This window comes from Phoxinus phoxinus, assembly GCF_949152265.1.
Source record: "Phoxinus phoxinus genome assembly, chromosome: 22".
Classification (NCBI taxonomy): Eukaryota; Metazoa; Chordata; class Actinopteri; order Cypriniformes; family Leuciscidae; genus Phoxinus; species Phoxinus phoxinus.
In genome coordinates this window covers 8708008-8732038 of record NC_136897.1, presented here as the reverse complement: position 1 = coordinate 8732038, position 24031 = coordinate 8708008, and the positions used below count along the sequence as shown (strand labels likewise).

The 24031-nt window shown below is 39.5% G+C and overlaps 1 protein-coding gene across 4 annotated transcripts in view; it reads left to right on the top strand.

The window, feature by feature from the left end:
• The window catches only part of ttll7 (tubulin tyrosine ligase-like family, member 7), a 106507-nt gene that overhangs the window by 51747 nt on the left and 30729 nt on the right, over window positions 1-24031 (top strand). For all 4 annotated transcript variants that reach the window (XM_079598230.1, XM_079598228.1, XM_079598229.1 and 1 more), the window contains exons 10-13: window positions 11928-12022; window positions 13828-13975; window positions 15047-15120; window positions 17558-17693. In XM_079598230.1, coding sequence (XP_079454356.1) covers window positions 11928-12022; window positions 13828-13975; window positions 15047-15120; window positions 17558-17693 — 453 coding nt within the window. The remainder of the gene's footprint in view (window positions 1-11927; window positions 12023-13827; window positions 13976-15046; window positions 15121-17557; window positions 17694-24031) is intronic.

Genomic DNA, 24031 nt, shown 5'->3' with positions numbered 1-24031 from the left:
CAGAGAAACCTCACTCTCTTTAACTCGCCTCACATCATCCGCTAGACGTGGTGAGGCACCATTGTCCACGTCTTCACCAGAGCGCATCATTAACATGTTAATCTGGGTGCTGCTCATTCGCAGGGCTGCTGGGAAGGTTCGTCCACTCCACAGGTCAGACAGAAGCATCTGAGGGACTTGAATAGCCATTAGTCAAATGCTGTGGTGCAACATTGATATCACCCCCCCTCCCGGGCCATCTCTGTCTTTTCCCCCCTCTTTTCTTTCCAGAAACTGCTCACACTGGAGCCGTTAAGCTGGCATGACGAATAATGCAAAGGCACAGCGACAGAGAGAGAGAGAGAGAGAGAGAGAGAGAGAGAGAGAGAGTGAGAGAGAGAGAGAGAGGAAACATGGCTTCTCAATTCACTTCTTTCAATAAGTAGGCTAGTGTCTGAATGGTTTTGACAGCACTGCTGTTCCAAAACTTAGCGAGCTGCCTACCTAGAAAGCATTTTAGGGCAACATAGGTGCGCTCCCGACAAGACAGCTTTTTTAAAAGGTAAGTGGCACCATTATGCTGCCTTCTACTTGGGTACAGTTTAGTGCAGAATTGCGTGCATTCAGAAGGCAACCCCACAATACATTGCGACTAGCACATTAAGCGTTATATCATGTATTATCATGATATATTACATGTTGTGATATATTAAAAGGTGCATATAGAGTACATCCTACTTTACATGCATATACAGTGTAATCCTGCAAAGCAATACATGCTACATTACAGATCTTGTGTGATTGTTTGTATCGTTGCAAAATGTAAACTGTATTTTGCACAGCTCCCTCTTTGTATAAAGTTGGATATATATAGTGTTCAAAACTTTGCTTGAAAAGTCATTCACAATGAGAACTTTACTTCCATGAGGTGAACAATATTGTGAAATATATAGCAAACATGTGAAAAAAAATGTAGGGCATGACCATTGGTCATTTATCGGGATGTAAAACGATTTCGTTTGATAGGTTGTAGGGGAGGTTCGGAAAAAAATCCAAAAAAGAAAGTTTGTACAACAGCTATTACATAAAAAAAATAAAAATCTAACACGCGCACGCACGCACACACACACACACACACACACACACACACACACACACACACACACACACACACACACACACACACACACACACACACACACACACACACACACACACACACACACACACACACACACACACACACACACACACACACACACACACACACACACACACACACACACACACACACTCCATTTTCACTAACTCAAGTGCACCAGCAGTGATCTTAACCAATGTTCTGTTCTATCTCTGATTCCGTGTGGGTTCAGTGTTATTGGAGAGACTGTATCTGCAATAAGGACAGAGTAGGAAAATAAATAAATAAAACAAACTGACTTTATTTTGTGTTTAGCTCTCGTGAAGGTTGTGTCCTTGACGCTGTTGGTTTTCTGACAATCATTAGAGAAGCAGCAAGCATCCAGGGACAGGAAGTGCTTGTCAAGTGTTTGCCAAGCGCAGGTCAAGTAGAGCTTTAAGAGCTCGTCCGCACACCCAAGATGGTCCAAAGCACACATTTCATATGCTCCTCTTATTACTTTTCTTAACATGACTTAAAAAAAACATGACTTGCATTATATTTAAAGCCTTTTTTTTCCCTAGCTCTGTTCGAACCCGAGGAACCTTAAGATGTAACAAATCATTAGAACGGAGATTGTAGCAAACATTTGTTTTAGAAATGCAGAGAGACAAAAAAGATGGAATTAGACAACGAATAGACTTGTTATAAAACAAAACCAGTTAAAACTTCTTAGAGTATACAAAGATAGCAACTCAGCTTTATCATATAAAGTGCAATGATGTGCTTGATAACTATAACCAGTAATGAAGCGTAAAGCGATATGAGACGGTATCAATAAAAAAAAAATAGAATGTACTGGTGCATTCATATAAAGCAGATCTCCATAATCCAATAATGGTATAAAGGTGGTAAAATTTTATTTTCTTGGAACACAAAAGTGGAATTTTCTAATAGAAGTGTTACACAGAATTCTCTACACTCTGGATGCTTTTAAAAAAAATACTTTTTAGAGATGGACAGTGGTGGTTACAACAATAACAACAACAATTTGTAATTTTTGGGTTAACCATCCCCTTAATTTAGCTATGCTGCTCAGGCCATTTTGAGGTTTATGACGGTAGATAGCTGGGCGATTTTTTTTTTTAAGAACATAAAAAATTTAAGAAGAATCTTAAAAACACTTGGTTTATTTGGTAGTTTAAAAATATTTTTAAATTCCACCAGATGCTTTCATTTGCACTATGATTTTGGTTTTACGCATTAGGAATTCACGCATAAAACAGAATTTTACAACTGCCATCGTTCTTAAGATTTCTCACTGGATCATAAATTATGCAAGATATGCGTCATGAGATGTCTGCTTTTGCCATATATGTATCCACACATATCTAGCACATTCGCTGTAGGGTTAATTTGATTTCCCTTGCATGTATTAGCCCTCACACTTCTCTATTTCATTTTTATGCCTTTAATTAAGTCATAAAAGTGGTTTAGTGAGTGCAAACTCTAGGTGGCAGTGTTGCTCTGGAGTACTTCTCTTTTCAGATTTATGAAAAAAAAATGATTCCAGTGATCTATTCATCAGTCTATATCAGGGAAACCGAAACGACTTAGCTTTTTTTTCTCATGTAAATAATTTTTAAATGAAGTAGTATCCTTTATAAAGGCCTGTATTAAATCTTTCTTTCACTTGAGTGTTTATTTTGTATGACAGTCAGTGTGTGTTTGGGAATTTCTGAAAGGGGGTCAGGTCAGCGGCTGGCCCTGAACACGCACCGAAACACTGATTGGGTTTCGCTGTTGGAAGCAGCCTCTCCAAATGTGACAAAAGAACAAACCAGTGATTGATAAGGATGTGAAACGTGATCCGCACGTCTCTCTCCGCAGCTGCTCCATTAGCAGAACTCAGATCAGTATTCCTGCATGTACAGCGCGCAGAGAATTTGAGAAAGTGTTGTTTTTGTTTATCCTGATGTTGTTTATCCTGCATGCATGGGATGGCACATTCGGTACTGCTGCATAGTAATGCATTGTATGCTTTGCATCTTTTCAAATATCATATTATTATTTATAACTATTATCAAAATTTCCATCCCAGAGATTTATATTCGCACCTGAACATTTAAAGCACACAACCATTCATAAATGTACTGTTTATTTTCTCAACAAAAATATATTAAAAAAAAAGTCAGTTTAGATGTGTTTAAGAGTGTAATATACAATGGGAAGGCGAATATTTAAAATCTAAGTAAACTTAATTTAAATTAATAGTATGCACTGAAATGATTGCACAGTGAAATTATAATCCACTCTGTGTGGTTTCTTGGATTACTGTCGGCATGAATATACCAACACTTTGAGGAAAGTTACTTTTAGAAATTGAGTGAATTTTTATTTATTTATTTATTTAACTTGATTTCCCTTAAGCATTATTTTCCCTATTTTATATGCGATTTATTTATTTTTCAACAAACCTTTGAATGTAATTGCAAAATATGTGACACTTGAGGAAATGTGTATTGTGTTTTAAAGATGATGCGTGCCATTTTTTTTTTCTCTGTTAATAAAATAGAAAACTGATGTAATAGTGCCAACTGTAAGTATGCCATTCCTAGGTCAATATATCTTAAAAGTTTAAACAGCCCAACACAGCAGTGTTGGCTTATACAGTGTTTATGGGACTATCTGCCTGACCAATAGCATTGCATCCTGAAATGAGGAGGTGTCCTCACAGGTGTTTATTTTAAATAAATCAAATGTAAATTCATGTCTCAGTTACACTTAATGTTGCCACATTACTTTACATTACATCAAAAAAATAAAAAAAGGAAAGAAACCAAATACAAATCAATTTTGTATGTTTTACATTAACAATGTAATTCAATCAAGTAAATCACATAAAGTTAGAGTTTTAAGCATTTTTACATTAATTCCAAAATAATAACTAAAGGCAGTAACAATTTAACCTTTTGAGCGGTACGGTCCTCTATATGCATGGGATTTTTATTTCTGTCCCCCTGAGAGTACGGTCCCACATGGGATTTAGAATGTTCAGTGATAAACCATATATTTTATTTTATTAACTGATGTTCAGCTGTTCTTTTTAAGACTCTATTTTTGGATCGTGAGTCATCATGCTCCGCAAACACAGGTAAAATCACAAAAACAAGAGGCGGGATTTATCTCGTGAACCAATCATAGCCAATCACATCATAGCGTGATGGAGACATTGCCTCCTTTCACGTGACTTTCCCCAATTCATTCTCAATTACCCCCCACCAAAACCCACCACACACTTTAGGGGGTCTGTTAAAAGTCAAATAGGCTCAGGGGAGGCAAGAGAGATGCGGCATCCCGCTATATCTTTACCTGCTGGTGTCGCTGTTGGACAGTGTTTTTTTGGGACACTGTTTTATATTTGTAATATGGATTATTTTTTCATAATTATTAAAACAAATTTTTTGAGGAAGCACTATATATTTACAGAAGAGATCTTTTTATTTTTGAGTGTGTCAATAGGCAAGCATTCTTATTGGATTATCTTTTTTTATTGTTATTTTTTTCAAGAAGGAAAAGCTTGTAGATTTAAAATGTGTCTATCTGCTTGTTTGACTTTTGGTCAACTTTTAAGTGTGCACATATGGACAACTTCAGAGCTAACAGACACACTTTTGATTGAATGGGGTCTCTACAGAGCTACATTAATCTCAGAACAGCTGGATTTCCTGTAGTTTGACCCCATACCACAAGTCTAAGTAAAAACACAATGAAGGTGTTTAAATTAAATATCAGCGAAATCTTTTGATGGTGTCAAGGAGCTTTTGTAACATCTACTTGCGTCAGAATGATTTTTGTCAAAAGGTGTTGAATTATTAATAAAAAAAATGGCTGACATCATAAATCTGCAGGACTCCTGCATGGCAGATCTTGATGAGGTGTCTTTGTTGCTTTGTGAAATGGGCCATCTGCGGGGCATCTACTCAGCGAGAGGTGACGTGGCCCGGCTCGGAGAGCTAAGAAAGCGTGAGCCGGATCAGCTTCTGCTGCTACAGTTACTGCTGCTAAGGTTACGGCTGATACAGTAAATTCATTGATTTAGTCCACCCTCCCACCAAACCCCCCTCTGACGCTCAGTTGTGATGTAAATATTATCTTACGGTCCTCTCCTAAGCGATCACCTTTCTGAGGGAGATTAACATCCGAGCGGGGCAGCTCTATTAAGAGCCCAGCAAGGGGTGGCTGTGTGTGCTGTCATCTCTCTCTGTTGCTGCCATATTTCTTAAACCGTTTGTCCGTGCTGACGCTGAAGCACTAATGCCATGTGTCTTACACACTGTAATGTGCAAAGCTGTACCCAAAACAATTTTTTGCCATATCGGAGCTGGCAGCAGAGTGAGCGAATGCTTTTGCTGTTATTTGTCATGGATGGAATACAAAAGAGCATATTATTATCTTAGGTGAAGAAAACCCTCCAGGATTCTTACCTGCTGATAAATGGTATTAGGAATTGTTCTTTAAAAAATCCTGCTGCCCTTTACTCATCCTCATATAGCTCCAAACATATTCCTTTCAGAAATGGTATGAATATCCTATCAAAAGAGCATTGTATAAAACATTTATTTTGTTATGTGGAAAAATTTAGCTGTTAACAAAAAGGTTGAAAATTCATATACAATATAATGCATAATGAACATTATTTCACAAATGTCTTGTTGACTTATCAGATAATCAATATATTTAATTTAAACATATTTGTAGAGAGGTTTGTGTACAGCTGAAGAAGGAGACGGGAACCAGCGAAAGTTCAAACACATTTTAATTATATAGAATAAACAAATAACAAAATGAAAGTAAAGTGACAGCCCCTTATGGACAATTGACGCATAAAAACACAACATAAATGTCCCAGGCTTGGTCCTCTCTCGTCACTCCTTCTTTTATTCATCCAGATCTCCTTCTGTGATACTCGCGCCATCGGCCTCGCTCTGTTTCCCCGGCTCTCGTCCTGCTTGCCACAATATTATTCCTGACAGCGAAGTGAATACTACTATATGAAGGAGTTTTTTTCTCAGTACTAATACAAAGTAATAAAGTAATAATATTACTCCATGGCTGTATGTTCTATTTGAGATAGATGATTATAATGATTTATTAATCATCAATAACACTATGACTTCTTATATTAAATATGATATTGTTTTCTAGTCTTTTTTACTTTACCCATCAAAAGATGTTATACTATTTGTGAAAGAAGTGTCTGAACAAGGCTGCATTTATTTGATCAAACTTATACAGTGAAAACTGTGATATTCTAAAATATTATTACAATTTAAAATAACTTTTCCATTTTATTATATTTTCAAATGTAACTAATTCATGTGATTGCACATCTGAATTTTCAGCCAAGATCCAGTCTTAAGAAATCATTATAATATGCTGATTTGGTGCACAGTTATTATCGGTGTTCAGTTTTTATATCACGTTCAGTTTTGGCTTTGATGGACTCTTACTTTGTATATCGCTGCCTCTCTTCAGCCCTGGTTCCTCTTTCAGTGGCTCCGCTCAACTGCTCAGATTAGCCTTGGGCTTCTCGGTCTCCAGCTCTGCCTTGGTGTGAGGATTCCCTGGCTCTGCCTTGGGCCTCTGAACCCATTACTCCACCTCGGCCCATCGACCAATTGGCTCCGCCTTGGCTCCTCGCTCCCTCAGCTCTACCTGGGACTGTCATTGTTTTGGCTCCACTGGGCTCACTCGTCCCTCCGTCGCTCTGCCACGGACTTCTGGGACTATAGCTCCACCCCGTTCCTCCAACCCTTTCAGCTCTGTCGGGGTCCTCCTTCCCTTCCGGTACCTCCTCAGTTCTCACTCACACCGGCTCTGCCTCAGTCCTTTGTCACCCTGGCTCCACCTCGTCCCTCCAACCCTTTCGGCTCTGTCGGGCTCCTTTTTCCCTCCGGCTCCTCCTCAGTCCTTGCTCACACTGGCTCTGCCTCAGTCCTTTGTCACTCTGGCTCCACCTCATCCCTCCGACCCTTTCTGCTCTGTCGAGCTCCTCCTTCCCTCCGGCTCTGCCTCAGTCCTCACTCAAGCTGGCTCTGCCTCAGTCCTCCGTCTCCCTGGCTCCACCTCATCCCTCCAACCCTTTCGGCTCTGTCGGGCTCCTCCTTCCCTCCGGCTTCTCCTCAGTCCTCACTCACACCGGCTCTGCCTCAGTCCTCACTCAAGCCGGCTCTGCCTCAGTCCTCCGTCTCCCTGGCTCCACCTCATCCCTCCAACCCTTTCGGATCTGTCGGGCTCCTCCTTCCCTCCGGCTCCTCCTCAGTCCTCACTCACACCGACTCTGCCTCAGTCCTTTGTCACCCTGGCTCCACTTCATCCCTCCAACCCTTTCAGCTCTGTCGGGCTCCTCCTTCCCTCCGGCTTCTCCTCAGTTCTCACTCACACTGGCTCTGCCTCAGTCCTCACTCAAACCGGCTCTGCCTCAGTCCTCAGTCCTCCGTCTCCCTGGCTCCACCTCATCCCTCCAACCCTTTCGGATCTGTCGGGCTCCTCCTTCCCTCCGGCTCCTCCTCAGTCCTCACTCACACCGACTCTGCCTCAGTCCTCTGTCACCCTGGCTCCACCTCGTCCCTCCAACCCTTTCGGCTCTGTCGAGCTCCTCCTTTCCTCCGGCTCTGCCTCAGTCCTCACTCACACCGGCTCTGCCTCAGTCCTCACTCAAACCGGCTCTGCCTCAGTCCTCCATCTCCCTGGCTCCACCTCATCCCTCCAACCCTTTCGGATCTGTCGGGCTCCTCCTTCCCTCCGGCTCCTCCTCAGTCCTCACTCACACCGACTCTGCCTCAATCCTTTGTCACCCTGGCTCCACTTCATCCTTCCAACCCTTTCAGCTCTGTCGGGCTCCTCCTTCCCTCCGGCTTCTCCTCAGTTCTCACTCACACTGGCTCTGCCTCAGTCCTCTGTCACCCTGGCTCCACCTCGTCCCTCCAACCCTTTCGGCTCTGTCGAGCTCCTCCTTCCCTCCGGCTCTGCCTCAGTCCTCACTCACACCGGCTCTGCCTCAGTCCTCACTCAAACCGGCTCTGCCTCAGTCCTCCGTCTCCCTGGCTCCACCGCGTCCCTCCTACCCTTTCGGCTCTGTCGGGCTCCTCCTTCCCTCCGGCTCCTCCTCAGTTCTCACTCACAACAGCTCTGTCTCAGTCCTCCGTCTTCCTGGCTCCACCTAGGCTGCTCATTACCTTGGCTCTGCCTTGGCCCCCTGGTCCTACGGTCTCTCCTGGGTCTCCACCACGCCCGACTTCACCTCTGTCGGGTGGACCCCGGGCTCCGCCCTTGCTCCGTTACACGTGGGTCATCCTCTTCTTGGCTCCTATTTGGGTCAACAAAAAACTCTAACTCCACTCCTCATGGTCTTGTCTGCCGCCGGCTCACCCGTGTTCTCTTCCTCACCATTTCCTCCACCCTACCTCCACTTATGTTATTCCTCTCACGGCGGCAGGAGGTGGCTACCGAGAAAGGGGGGGGGGGGGGGGGGGGGTAATTTCATGAAATCAAATTCTTTCTTACTTGAAAAAGACAGTGGGCCAAAAGTATTTGAAGTATTGAAGTTTTAAGTGCACATTTGATGGACAATCTACTATCCCATGAGGCCTCTGGAGAGGATTTGGGAAAGGTGGTGAAGCCATGCAACTGCCATTGGTAGGTCACATGACAGTAACAACATGGCGGATGTAGTTAGTCCGCATTTCATTCATACTACCCATATTCATACTATATAGAACATATTTTTTTAACGGTCGCGGTGTACATTTACATTTTACATTTTAACATACTCATACAGTATGCAATTTCAGACACAGCGTTAGTTTGTATATCATGTGTTCCCTTTCTGTTTCTTTGGATGTCATGGTTTCATTTTTTTATTTTTTTTTTATTGATTACTTAAATAAGATTATTTTTTCTCAAATAGATTAAGGCATGCTAAGCATTAGAGACTAGACTAGAAAAAAAAAAAAAAACATTAAATGATTTAAAACTTTGACTTTTGACCAGAAGTGTATGTTTCTTAAACTAAAATATGGCACGTTATTTATTAAGAAAATTGTAAGCATTTTTCACTTGTATTTCTTGAATTATAGTTGTCTTTCTGTCCCTTGCAACAATAAGAACGGCAAAAGATTGAGTTTCTGGTCAACATTTCAAATACTGCAGCACTGTGCATAAAAGTTATGAATGAATATTACCATATATCACTGCGATTGTGCAGATATCACGAGCTGGTCTCATTTCCTGTGCTGTTTTTTCCCCCCCAGTTCCACAGAGAAAATAACTCTGGCATCTGATGAATTAGCTTGTGTTGGCAGGAATGTGACAGATTATACTAATGCACGGAAAGACATTCTATTGCTCAATTATCTCTAATTAACTGCTCAAATCAGTCTGAATGGTTATAAATGATTTAATTCAAACAAATATGTAAAGCAGAATGCAAAGCTTTGGTTTTCATGCGTTTAGATAGTGCCATTATTCCATCCAAAGCGAACCAAACAAAGCTGATCTGATACATATAAAACGTAAATGCGCGCTCATCACACTGGGTAATGACAAAATGAAAGGGCTAACAATATATTTGCATTTAGGGATGATTTCTTTCCCAGTCAGCTGTCAGACATCCACGAAGTGGCAGCACTTGAATAGATTCCTCGTGCAAAGATAAAATATTGTGCCGATCAAGTGGTGAATATCTGCATCATCATTGGTGGCAGAAAAATCTATTTATTGCAACTCACATATAAACAATGCGAGCCGCTGGGCAATTGGTTGAGGGAAATTCAAATTGGCTGGTGTTGAAATCCAGATCAGTCCATCAGCAAATAAGAGGAACAGAGAGATCAAACAAGGGGCAGATAGAAATGGAGAAATCCAAGCTCACGGTCAATATTAGGCTGATAAAACGGCAAGACAGTCCAAGCAGGCAAGCAATGTACTGAGGGAGAATCCAGACTCCAAAACCAGGAGAGCTGTCCAAGACCGGAGAGTTTCCGGGGGACAAACAGGCAACCGAAACACAACACAGAAGAGAAAAACTAAACAAAACCAACAGGGATCCCAAACTTAACAAAATAACGGCAAAAGAGGCTGGTGACACAAAACACACTGGCAGAGAACAGAGGGAAACAAAGGATAGCAGAGAAATCAAGAGACAAAGAGAAACAGGTGAGCAATAATGAGCGGCCGCACTGATTGCAGCGCGCGATCGGCTGAGCGTGGCCTCACACGGAAGAGACAGAAACCAAACAAGAGAAAAGAAAACAAAAGAAGTGATCAAACCCAAGTGCTGACAGGTTCAGCATAATGGACTGGTTGGTTTGTTGTCTGGCTGATCACATTTGTCTCAATCAGACATCATATTTAAAGAACAACAACAGATGTTTTGTCATGTAACAAGCAAGCAAGCCAGTGTCTGTAGCACTGAAGAGTAGCAGATAGCATCAGATCATGATATGCCTTTGTGTCACAAACTCGATGGAAATAGACATGCAGTCTTTCTTCAATCTTTTGATTTAATGGCACCACATACGCAATGATATGTGAATTGTAATCATTGGCTGTGCTTTGAAAGCTCAGTAGCAAACAAGATCAAAGATGCAATTGTTTGAACTTTGAACGTCGCATGACCTGCATGCATCGCTTCACTCCATAGAGGTCATCATTTACTCGCCCTCATGTTGTTCCAAACCCATGTGATTTTCTTTCTCCCAGGTATAAAAATGTTAGGATTTGTTTTTCATGCTCTTTTCCATGCCTTTTCAATGAGCGGACAATTAAGTTGTCTCTTTCGTAGGGGACTCGGAACTGGGTTTCATACCCAGAGACGCTTTCAAACTTTAAAAATGATAAATAAAAATATCATAAACATGGTTCATACAATTTGTGTGTTCCTTGAAGTTTTTTAGTTATTCAGTTTAAGGTACCAGACAAAATGCATTTTTTTTTTAAACCTGATTTTAGATATCAGACACAACTGCAGACAGTTTTGGATACCAAACAAAATGGATGGCTTCTCACAAGGTCTGGTAAAGAGGCTGGATCCAATATGGATGTGGATGTGGAGATTCTCTCTAATATTTCTCCTGAGCAATGGCTGATTTGGGACCAGAATTGTTCTTTTGAGTCTAACATTTTCAATGAATTTCTTGAGCTTTTGTACAATGACCGTTCACAAATCAGACTGACCTGGTTCTTGAGTCCAGTAATCTGGTCTTAGCAGTTAAGAACTCATTGGAAGGGACGTTTTTAAGTGAATAATATTGTACATTTCTGTCTGTTACTCACACAAAGCTGTCTTTTAGCTTCAGAAGACGTATATTCTAATATAGTCAACAATTGAAGTGGATCAAAAAAGTTAATCAAAGTTGTCCTAAGACAAGAACGGGTTTTGTTCAAAATTCATGCATAACTTTGATGAAAGGTTTTGATCCACTTCAAATGTTGACTACTGTAGTACATGAAGCACTCTATATTCACAACATCAGTGTCAATTGCTAAGACAGAACTTGTTTTTAATGAGAGCTGATGCCTCTGATTTAATGGGTAATAGTGACCGTTTCTACTGTGGCTTCTCAGTCCCCTTTAAAAGTTGGTGATTGCTTCAGGTCTTTATTTTGAAATTGAAGAAAACAAAATGAAAGCAACATCTCTCTCTCTCTCTCTCTCTCTCTCTCTCTCTCTCTCTCTCTCTCTCTCTCTCTCTCTCTCTCTCTCTCTCTCTCTCTCTCTCTCTCTCTCCCCCTCTCTCTCTCTCTCTCTCTTTTTCCCTCTACAGATCAATCGTGCTCCGAGTTTTGGTACAGATCAAAAGATTGATTACGACGTGAAGAAGGGGGCTTTACTCAATGCCCTGAAACTGCTCAACATCAGGTATGAAGCATTACTGTCTCCAGAGTCCCATTAGAAAGGGAAGCGAATGAGTTAATCAGAAAACTCACTCTCCACTGTCAGCTGTCCACCAGTCTTTTCTGTTTTCAAAAATATTGATTGCTTGATCTCAACTAAAAAGTTGGCTGAAACTCTTTGATGGGTCCTCATCCATTTGTTTCAGCTACTGTTTGATTTAAGATAAAAAAATTTTTTCAGCGCCTGTGGCATATTTACAGTATGTTCTGTTGCAGTATGAAGGCCCCAAAATGTTTCTGGACACTTAAAATATCTGAAAATCACTGCTTTGCATAACAAAATATTTAAACAAGTGGCATTTGCAAACAAATGGTGATAGGCCAACCTTGTTTCAGGACTATCTATCTTTTTTCTAACTAAGCCATTTTTGCCGTGACCCCTATATCAAAATGATATTTAGTAGATGTATTGAGTTCAAACTCAACTCAAGATTAATAACCACAAAATGTCACAATATTTGTTGTCTTCATTTTGAACAAGATATCAATTAATTTTGTTTAAAACAAATCTCACTTGCTTTGGATTGTTTGGGACCACTGTATTTTCGTTTGAATTTAAAGAAACATTCTTGGTTGAAGTAAAGCTCTAGCAACAGGATAGATATATATATATATATATATATATATATATATATATATATATGATATTGTTTTTGCCTAAAATTGTCTAGTTGCCTAAAGTTGTCTAGATCACTTTTTATGAAAATGGACTACTTTTTTTAGGATGAAGTTCTAGTTAATAGTCAGAATTGATATATGTGAATTACCAGGTTTACTGAATTTAAATAGTTATGAAATAAGTTAAAATAAATTGATATAACATGGTGAGCAAATTATTTTATCCCACTCATCTCAGACATATAATATTTAGTTTTGTAGTTATAATTTTAAAATAATTACAGTAATTTTTATATTTTTATTTTAATGTTTTTTTTATTATCATAATGCTGTATGATTGCCCCATAGACTTAAGTTGTAAGTGCTTTACTGTAAACACAGAGGGTAATGCATTTTATTCAAATTATAATGTTTTTTGATTTAATGATTTAACTAAACACGTGTGTTTGTGCGTGTGTGTGTGTGTGTGTGTGTGTGTGTGTGTGTGTGTGTGTGTGTGTGTGTGTGTGTGTGTGTGTGTGTGTGTGTGTGTGCTTACTTTCAAAATTTGAGTGACAGACTGCCTGTGTACATCTGTGCGTGTATAGTTGTATGTCAATATGCGGGGTATCCGGTGATTGATTACCGTAGACCTGGCCTTCAAATCCCAGGTCCACCCTTTGTACTAAATATACCAGAGTGGCCCAACAATGGTCCTAGGAAACAACAGCAAACAAACTCAATACAGCAGTGGATCAGGTTTCAAGGATGCATTGCTACCATTCTGTCGCAGTGATTTTCTTGGAAGTCTCCACAGACGTTTACTGTGTCCCAACTGATCCAGCTGAGTTCTTCCCAGTAACATATCAAAGCAACTCCTGTGTTATTTCCCCAGCAGTGGCTGGACAAATCCAATAACTCAGCGAGAAGTGTGAAAGTCGTATCAATAAAATGAGAAGGTTCCCCAGTGGTTCAGGAGCCCACTGACCCTGAGTGGTCACTTTCAACAGCAAATTTGAAGGGCCAGTGAGCGATGAAATCTTGAAGTGCTGAATGCTGTCAAGTCGAGTGATGTATGGAGTCTCGGAGTCTGTCAGGATTTCGGCTGGGAGTTTGGGCTACTTTGAGTGCTATTACTTGAGCATTTCCTGTTTTTTTATTTCTTTTACCCAGAGCGAGTGATAAACGACGGAATCTGGCCCAGCAGAAAGCAGAAGCCCAGCGACGGCTGTATGGACAGGGATCCACGCGGAAACTGACGGCCGGATCATCGGACTGGGAGAAACAACGTCACCTACTCGAGCGCAGGAGAGAGGAACTGGTATGACCCATTCAGCAGTTAAAAAAGCAATATTTTATTAGGTCATGTTTAAGGTAAGAAGCAAAATAATGTTTTGATGTCAGAGCCATGGCTCCAGCCTGGAGTTGTTGTTCTTATTTGGAAAATGCAAGTTAAAATCTAGCCTGTGTTTTGTATAATTTGTCACAACCTCCAAAACTAAAAAAAGCTAGTTAAAGGAATAGTTCACTTCAAAATGAAAATCCTGTCATCATTTACTCACCCTCATGCCAAACAGTTTACTCACCCAAACAGTTGCTGGTCCCCCTTGACTTCCATAGTATTTTTTTCCTACTATGGAAGTCAATGGGGACAGTCAACTGTCTAGTTACCGACATTCTTCAAAATATCTTCTTTTGTGTTCAGCAGAAGAAAGACATTCATACAGGTTTGAAACAACTTGAGGGTGAGTAAATGAGGACAGAATTTTCATTTTTAAGTAAACTATTCCTTTAAGTATTCATATTTCAAAATGCACACGTACAGACAAAGCATGTTTTCAGAGTAAGTTCTTTGGAGCGTTGTGCACCAGTCCTTGATTGGTCTTTCGATCAACTTTTTTATTAAATGAAGAGATGAATGAGGTTGAGATGACTGCAGGTAGGTGGTATTTTCAAAGGGCAAAGCTAGATGCAAAAGAGGAGTGAGATTTGGGGATTGGGGGCTGAGCGAATATGCCTGTACCAGCATTTAACAGAGATCAGTGACTATTATAGAAGACACCCTGCTGCGCCAACTCAAATTGACCAGCTGACCTTTCCGCAATTATAGTTTTTGATGTATTAAAATGGTACAGTGGGAGTTAAATCTATATGAATTATGAATAAGCCCCCTGTATTAACAAGTGTAGAGGAGAGACTGTTATACGCGCCTGCTAACTCTCAGACTTCATTAAGGTGCCTCGTAATATGGGAAACGAGTCATTCAGTGACATTGTTATTCGGTTTTGGGTGGCTAAATTACACTGCAGGATAGCACCAGCAGAAACAGGGCATTATTTCTTTGTCAGTCTTCCTGCTTCTCACCACTTATTCACTTGTGTTGTGCTTTCAGAAAGAAAGACTGGCCCAGGTACGCAAGCAGGTCTCCAGGGACGAGCACGAAAAGCGCCACCTGGGGAACTACAGGTAGGGAAGCCGCTTTGACGATTGTTATCCTGTAAGAATGCCCTCTTACTCCTGTGGGGTCTCTTGTGGCTTGGTTTGGGATATGCGATGGTATGAAACAATTTCTTGAGCTATCATTTGAGGACAAAGCAAGGACAAAGGTTGTTTTATACTTATACTAATGTTACACTAAAAAAGTAGTTACACTAAAAGTTAATAAAGCGGAATACTATTCATTCATTCATTCATTCATTCATTCATTCATTCATTCATTCATTCATTCATTCATTCATTCATTGCCACAAGAAAAATTACATAAATAATGTCAAAAAAATGTGCAATATTTACTACCTCACTCATGACCACTAATTTGAGAGCCCTGGTGTAGAAGCACCAAAAGTTGCCAGTATTTTTATATATTATTTTCAGACAAGGAGATTGCTTTCTTCAGAACATTAAACAACTCCAAGTTGCTCCTTTAATGACTACTAATGTTTTGTAAAGAAGCCAAATTCCTCAGCTGCCAAATGCTTCTTGCATTTTATTACTCGTGTCAGTTGTTACATTCAAATTCAGACACCAGGATCTTTTAAACGAAGATTAGATTAAACTGACCTCATTACAGAAGCATCTCAACTAACCAATTGTATTTACTGAAGAGGTAGGGGGGCTTTTCATAGTGAAACTGCACCATTTAGCATACCGGTATGCTGGATTTTACATACCACGAGTCACTTCGTAATTGCAATAAATCGCTCCTTAATACGGAGCCTCCACGTCAGAGCCACAGAGGAGGAATACGAAACAAATGCCTTTTCTTAAATGGGTCATTTTATGTTTATGCGTGTAACTGCTGTTCTGTTCAACTCTATATAAAAACACCCCAAAAGATGCTGAAACATGGAAAAAAAAAAAGTGTTTGAGGTTTGTAGGTCAGACCCAGATTTCAACGTGCCATATGCCGAAGACTAAGCCCACTTACTCTTACTAGATTACTTTTCCCACATAAGTTTGTCCATCGTGCTTGTAGCTCTTAATGGATTTGGGGCGGTTTATCGTCTGATCTGAACATTTACATTACTTAAGCTTTTGATTACATTGAAGCCGGAATCCAAAAGAGCCGTCTTAAATGTCACACGCCAAGTGAGTATTAGTTTATTAGACGGAAATGTGGAAATGTGGGAGGTTTAACGTGTCACTTGCTCCACCTTCACTATTTATTTAGATTGAGGTGCCTATTATTTTTATCAGAGGTTCTCAAATGGTGGGTCAGTCTGTTCTAAAAAAGGAAAGAACGATGCTACAGTAAATGCAAAAAAATAAAAAAAATAAAAAATAACGATATAATCATGCTAAGTTGTAATAGCAAAATAAATGGGCTTAACATTATTTTAACTCAATTCTTTATATTCAAGGTTAATTTATTTGGTAAGTAGCTAGGATAATAATCAGGATAATTCTTACAGTCTGACAGTCATTATTGCAAAATAAACCACTTTAGGATGGTACAAAATCATCTTATGATCTATGCATTATTCCTTACATTATCAACATTTAAAAAGGAGAGACAGCACTACCCATATGTTTTGTTGCTGACGTCAAAGGCTGTCCTATCAAACTCTACAATATTTTGGGACAAATTTGTGACTGGTTAAATAGCTAATAGTAATAATAGCTAATAGTAATAAAAAAATGTGCCCGTTGTTTGTTCAATCTAAACTGGTAAATCTCACTTATGATGTTGTTTCTGTTTGTATAGAATTTAAATTATTTTCTAATTTCTATTGGTCTAATTCATGGTTTTATGGTATCACTTTACAATAAAGTTTCATTAGATTAATGTAAATGTATGTAATGTGATGTTTCACTGCATTAGTTAACATGTACTAACAATGAAAAACTTTATTAATCTTAGTTCATATTAATTTAAAACATTTATTAATATGAACTAACAAGACAGCTGTATTTGTATCAACTAACATTAACAAAGTTTAAAAGATCAAATAAATACTGCATTATTATATACAGAATTTTAACTACGTTGTACTTCATGTAAAGTATTACCAGTAATCTTAATGCATTTAAAGTTTTTTTTTTTTTTTGCACAATTTTGGTTCTGTAGAGTGTTGCCATCTGATGTCTAATATAAAATCTGGGTCCCAAAGCAAAGCCAGTTGCTGGTTTTGATTATATACACAACCCAATATGGCGCTGATCTGAAGATCCATCACACAGATATAGACAAAGGTTTACACGTCTCTGGCTTTTGTTTAGTCTTAACGTCTAATATAAAGACACGTTTATTAATCATTAGTATATACACAGCATTAATGGACAAATGCATGTGTGAAAAGAACGATTGAGGTTTGTTTAAGTGATTGGAAAAGCAGGCAGACCAGGCTGCTAAATCAGATAATCAGATAAAGCTTTTTCTCTCCCTCTCCCTCTCTCTGCACAGATGTATTTACCCCCCAGATGACAAGCTGCTCTTGGAGAAATATGAGAGTCTCCTTTCAGCTGCCTTTCAGACATTCCTCGCTGGGCGAGCAGCTTCACTTCAAAAGGAAATGAATAATCCACTGAAACGAATGAAGGCATGTACCTGAGACGCAACCCAACAGTCTTTTGCTCTTTTCTTTCTCTTCCTCCCTACAACTACTTATTCCTTCTTCTCTGTCTTTTGCATTTAAAATAAGATGGGGAAAAGTATTTTACTCCCTTACTTTTTGTGGCCATGTGTTTTTCATTATTGGGGTTTAAGGCAACCAGCAGTATTAATATTGCTCATTCATATGGTTAAGGATTTAAACAATCAATTTGTGCTACAGACATGAATGAAACCTCAAATCATGTGGCTAGTTGAGGAGAGGTGTGCTTATACTTTTCTAAGTGATGAGACTTATGATTTATTTATTTATGTATGCATGCTTGACACTGTATTCTGAGCCATACAGAATCTTGAGACCAACCCTAAGACAGTGTCGGGAAAATTACTTTGAAACTGTTGCTTGTAAAACTACCAGGTATTCGTGTTTTAGTTTAACTATAGTCAAGCTAGCTTTTATGTGAAAAAGTAGTTGGCGACACTACAAGCTACTAAAAATGTAGCAAATTACACTAAATACAGCAAGTTACAAGCTACATTTTCTGGTACAACAAAAACAACAAAGAAAATAAAAATAAGAAAGCTAATCATGAAATAAAGTTTATAATAGTCACATTGTAAAGTATAAAGTTATAATATGCAGTTGTAAAAACGTGTAAAAGTTGTAAAAGGTGCAACTGCAATACATAAATTACAATTGTGAAACATAAAGTTTTTTATAAAGTGTAAAGTCAGTTACGAGAAATAAAGTCACAATTGTGAGATATGATGCTGAAGTTAGATTCAGAAAGCGTTTTCAGTAAGGATCTCAATTAGGCTAACTAATGATTTACTTTAAAAAACAGTTCATGTAATTGATCTTAGCATGAATGGCAACATATGACTAAATACATTATTTTGTGAAAATATGGTAATTAATATTGTAATTAGGGCTGTCAAGCATTTATTTTTATTTTTATCTAATTAATCACAAATGAATTTCTCATCACATTTTGCTGAGAAATTACTCCTAAAAGATCATTTAAAGTCATTATTGTGTTAAATGAGAAAAGCATAAAATAGACATTACAAAAAGTAGCTTTATAAAGAAATATTTTATTTGTTTCAATATAGAATTTTTTTGTCACACTCGGGTTGAGGAAGAAGATGAGATGTGGTAAGCGGATGTATTAGCAGCTTAACTTTAATTAAACAACAGAAGAGAGTAGTAATGAATGAGAATCACGTAACAGTGTGTAATCAAACATAACAAACACCATACAATGAACACAGAACTGAAGGTCTTATATACACAGGATAACGAACTTAAGTGAAAACAGGTGTGCTCAAATTAATAACGTAATAAATAACCATGACAAAAAAAGGATGAGCGGGAACACAGGACACAAATAAAAGCAAACTAAAAGTATTTGAAAACGAAACCAAAACAGACTAAACATCACGTTATTACACATGAACTTTTAGGCCTTGTTTTGTTTTCAAGCTGCCTCTGAATTGGTATTTAGATATGTATAGTCCAGAACAGTTTGGTTACCAAAATTCTTAAAAAATATCTTATTTTATTTTCCACAAAAAAACACAAAGAAAGTCATACAGGTTTGAAACTACATGAGGGTGAGTAACCCTCAACCCTCAAAAAAATGTGGGCAAACTATTCACCAAATATGAAATTATTGAAAAAATACTTTTTTTTAAAATGAAATTATACTCTAATTAGAAACTTAATAAGAAACTTAAACTGCAGGTAGGTGGTGGTAAATGTCTGTAAAAGTCATTGAGTCATTAATTCATTCAATTTATTCAAACAGCTGATTCATTCAGGAATGAAGTAAATGTCTCTCTTTTTATGAATGGGCCATTGAATCATTGGTTCACCCGATTGACTAGCTCGAAACGCAGATTCAGAAGTGAAACACCGCCGTGTGTTGCTCAGAGACCCACAAAAGTTCTACTCTGGCTTTATAGGTAATACGTCTTTTCGTTGACTAAATTGATTAGAAATGATTAAAATAGGAACCACCTTTTAACCACCTCATACTGTAGTATGTGATTACGTTTCATGTGATTTAACAGATTGGTGGTGTTACCCTTCGGTGTAGAAACGATGTAAACATTGCTTGCAATGTATGGTTTGCTGAGCAGCATCATCTGGTTTGAAACCGAAAAAACCACCATGGCAGAGTTCCCCACTATGCTGGATTCCATGCCTGAGTCTCCTGATGTCATTGCCATCATGCCTGAACCCAGCCATATAGTTCCAAATTCGGGGGATTCAGAGACCCTTCTACTGTTGACTGCTCTACCCGTTACGGCAGTGTCCATCATGTTTGTTTGGGCTGCACACTGCTCTCAAACTCTTATCGAAGAGGCGGTATTCATCAATGAACTTCCTGTATGCCCTAAAGCGACCACGGAGGTCGTTCTCGAGTTTCCTGTTTGCCCAAATACGACCATGGAGGTTTTTTTTCCCATTTTCATGTATGCCCTGATGCGACTAAGAAGGTCTTTGGCCACAGAGGTCGTCCCCATATTTCTGGTCTGTTCAGATGTGATCATGGAGGTCCTTCCAGAATTTCCGGTGTGCCCAGATGTGACTAAGAAGATCTTTCTCGAGTTTCCTGTCTGTCTAGATGCGACCACGGAGGCTGTTCCTGAGTTTCATGTTTGCCCTGATGCGACTAAGAAGGTCATACTTGAGTTTCCTATCTGTCTAGATGCAACCACGGAGGTTATTCCCAAGTTCCCTGTTTGTTCTGTGTCCTGTTTGCTGCTAAGAAGGTCATACCCAAATTTCCAGTTTGCCTTGGTGTAGCCACGGAGGTTGTCCTCTGGCCACAGAGGTCAATCAAAGTCCATTCATCATGGCCACAGAGGCTGATCAAAGTCCCCTCGCCACAGAGGCCGATCAAAGTCCCCTTGCCAAGGCCACATAGGCCAATTAAGGTCCCCTCACAGCCTTAATAGTTGCCCTTGAACTCTGTTTGTCTTTGTTTTATTAGGTCTTCTGGGTGAAAACCAGGAATCCTGACCGCTAGACCATATGGGATCTTCCTCCCGCCTGGAACAGGCCCTTTGGCTTTTAGTGTGTGACAGCCCTCTTTAAGATCATGGGAATGATCCGAAGGGATTGTCTACTGATTTTGAAAAATCAGCCCTTTAGACATCAGCAAGCCAGCTGGCACTCCAGACACCCGTCTTCCAGCCAGCTCTCCAGACTGCAGCAAGCCTTACTAAGGCTTACTACTGACACTCCAGACGTTCTCAAACCTGTCACCCATCCAGATGTTCTCAAGCCTGTCACCCATCCAGACGTTCTCAAGCCTGCTGCCCTTCCAGACGATCTCAAGCCAACTGCTCTTCCAGACATTTAGCCAGCTAATCCTCCTGATGGTCTCTAGCCAACCGATCTGCCTGGGGTTAGGTTTGTCTGCTCTGATTTGGTGGTCTTTGTCTCCGCCTTTGGAGGTCTTCAGCTCTACTGTGGGGATATGAAGCTCTAGCGCAAGTTCTGCCGGGAAGACTCAATTGTTACATAACTTATTACCTTCTCATATATCCAATCATATCCTAATACTTTTAGGTATAAAAGGTTGGTACTTACAGACGTCTGAGTTCGCAGATGCTGTCGCTCCATTCACCTCCACCCTCCCCACCACCTCCAAGATGAGACCTTCCCTTCATCTTCCCTAACACCACCAAGACGGGTTCTTCCCTCCATCCTCCACATAACACCAAGATGTCTTTCTCCTCCATCCACCCCACCACCACCAGATGGCCCCTTCTCTTACTTCGCAGCGGGTCGGCTGCGCCCCTGCCTTCGTCTTCAGACAGGATATGCAGAGTCCGAACCCTAGGATTGCAAGCTACGGACGGGGCCTACGCCAAATAACTTGATTGCTTGCTGAGCTCTTAATAAATTTTTAATTGTCACAGTATTTAGTCTCCCGAGTCTTTCTGGTAGAACTACTGTTCTGCCAGTTCCACATTGGGAGTCTTCAACTACGCCCAACATCACGACCTTCTGCTCTGGATTCTACCCTTGCTCATCCTGTCCTGGCTTCTCCCCAGTTGGATTTATTTTGGCTTGAGGTCGCACCTTCCTGGAGGGGGTAGTACTGTCACAATCCTCAGTCACCAGCCCAATCACCACACAACTACATTTCCCAGCATCCCTCTCGACTCCCACCTGCACTCAGTCAGCCATCATCACACTTGCCACTGATTATCACCTCATCAAGATGCACAGATAAGCACTCACCTTGCATAACTTCATTGTTTGGTCTCGTTGGACACTAGCATGTTTTCTTACCTGTTGAACCATACCGAGCTACATTCCTGTGATACTTACCAGTTACGATCCTGTCTTTTATTATCTTCCGTCTTCAGTCATCATCAGTCATCTTCCGTCTTCAGTCATCATCAGTCATCTTCAGTCCTCTTCAGTCTCCAGCCATCCAGTTTGCATCATCCGGCACCTATATAATATTAAGAACTGCTATTCACAGTTAAGTGTTTGCTGCTATTTAATGAACTCAGTCTCCCACTTGCTTGCATCGGTTGTTTCCTGCACTTACCTGCAAATAAACACCCTTTGTGGATCCTTATCTTTATCTTTGCTGACAAATATGACTTTTTTATAATCAAATATAAAAATGGAATTGTTATGCAATGTTTTAAACACTTTATTAGCATTTTATACATTGTCTCACTGCATTTCTGAGCATTTTTTTCTCTTTTTTTATTTTTATGAAAGCCTCTGATCTCAAATTCTCTATTCAGATGGAGTTCATTATTGTGCTCCACAACCTCTCTGAAACCTCTGGATGTTCATTTTACAGGAAATTTCAAGGCCGGATCTCAGTACCCATGCAAATGAATGTGGCATATTGTTGGAAGGGTTTCATCCTCATAGCACACATTGATGGAATCTAAAGTCTATTGGCATTGGAGTGGGGTTGCACATGAGTTTGAATGGAGACGGTTTTTAGGCAGGTTGTAGTTTTGAGTCAGGAACTGTCTGTTGATATGGCAGGGGAGTGTGTAAGCCATTTCCTACGGAGCTAGTGTCTGGCTTATTTGGGCAAGATTCAAGAGCCCTGAGTTTGTGCCATTTCCTTGTGGGTTTTGACCTTTTTGTCTGTCAGTGTATTTATGTATTGTAGCTTCAGACTTTAAGCAGCCCTGAGCATTTAACATTAGTCTAGGGCCTGTCTAATTCTCACAAATTTACAGCGAGTTTGGGAAGTTACTCAAAATAAGTCATTAGTATTACTAATTACTAATTACATTTCTAGTTTTTCATGGGAATACTTTAGTAATTACTCTGTCTAAACAGCAATCACATTACTCTTTACTGTCGCTGCAAAAGTGGCTTGCTCCAGAATCACTGGATTACAATAAACGGCCAAATTTATGTCAACAGTGCCTACTCTTAAAAAAAAAAAAAAAACTGAATCCATAGAACCTTTTTATCCACAAAAGGTTTATAGTGAAAAAAAGGTTATTTAGATTATTAAAATATTCTTCACAATAGGATAAAAAAAGAAGTTTTTTTTTAGAACTGTTCACTGAAAGGTTTTTTGGGGAACCCAAAGTTGTTCTTCTATGGCATAGATGAAAAAACCCTGTTAACCGTTACTTTTAAGAGTTTATTTGGTGTTCTAAAAATTGACCCACTCCATCATGTTTGAGTAAAAAGGAGAACGTGCCATGCCTATTATTCCTAAACACTAGAAGAACTATCAATTGTGGAGTCTGTGTGTAGCGCTTGTCTCCCTGCATATTCTTATGGCTCATTACAAACGAGTGGATGCAGTTTATTTTTAAGGACCCCGAACATTTCAGTCTGATCTTAACAGTATGAGAGGTACATTTTAGCTTGAATTTTATTTTAGCTGTCATAATGTATTTTTTTTTTGCAGTCTGTGCAAAAAGGCTGTTTTTGAAAGATGCAGCAGGCAGCAAGGGCAGCACAAACTATACTGGACCCGAAACTCACAGTTCACGGCTCGAAGCAAAGTTTCTCATTTCATACGCAAAGAAGCGTTTACATTTTAGTATCACAGCAGCAGCAGCAAAAAACTGTATAATGCCAAGAATCACAGAGGGGGTGGAAAATGGTTAAATATTACAATAACTAAAAATTGTTAGTAGCCAATGACTTCTCAGATAATTTAATATTATACTACTTTTGTTAATAAAATTATCTCAGGGACTGAGACTGACAGATATCAGAAACTGTCAGATCAAACTTTCTCATGCCCACAGACATATCTAATATAACATTATTATTATTAGAAAAATTAAAAAATGTCCAAAATACATTTG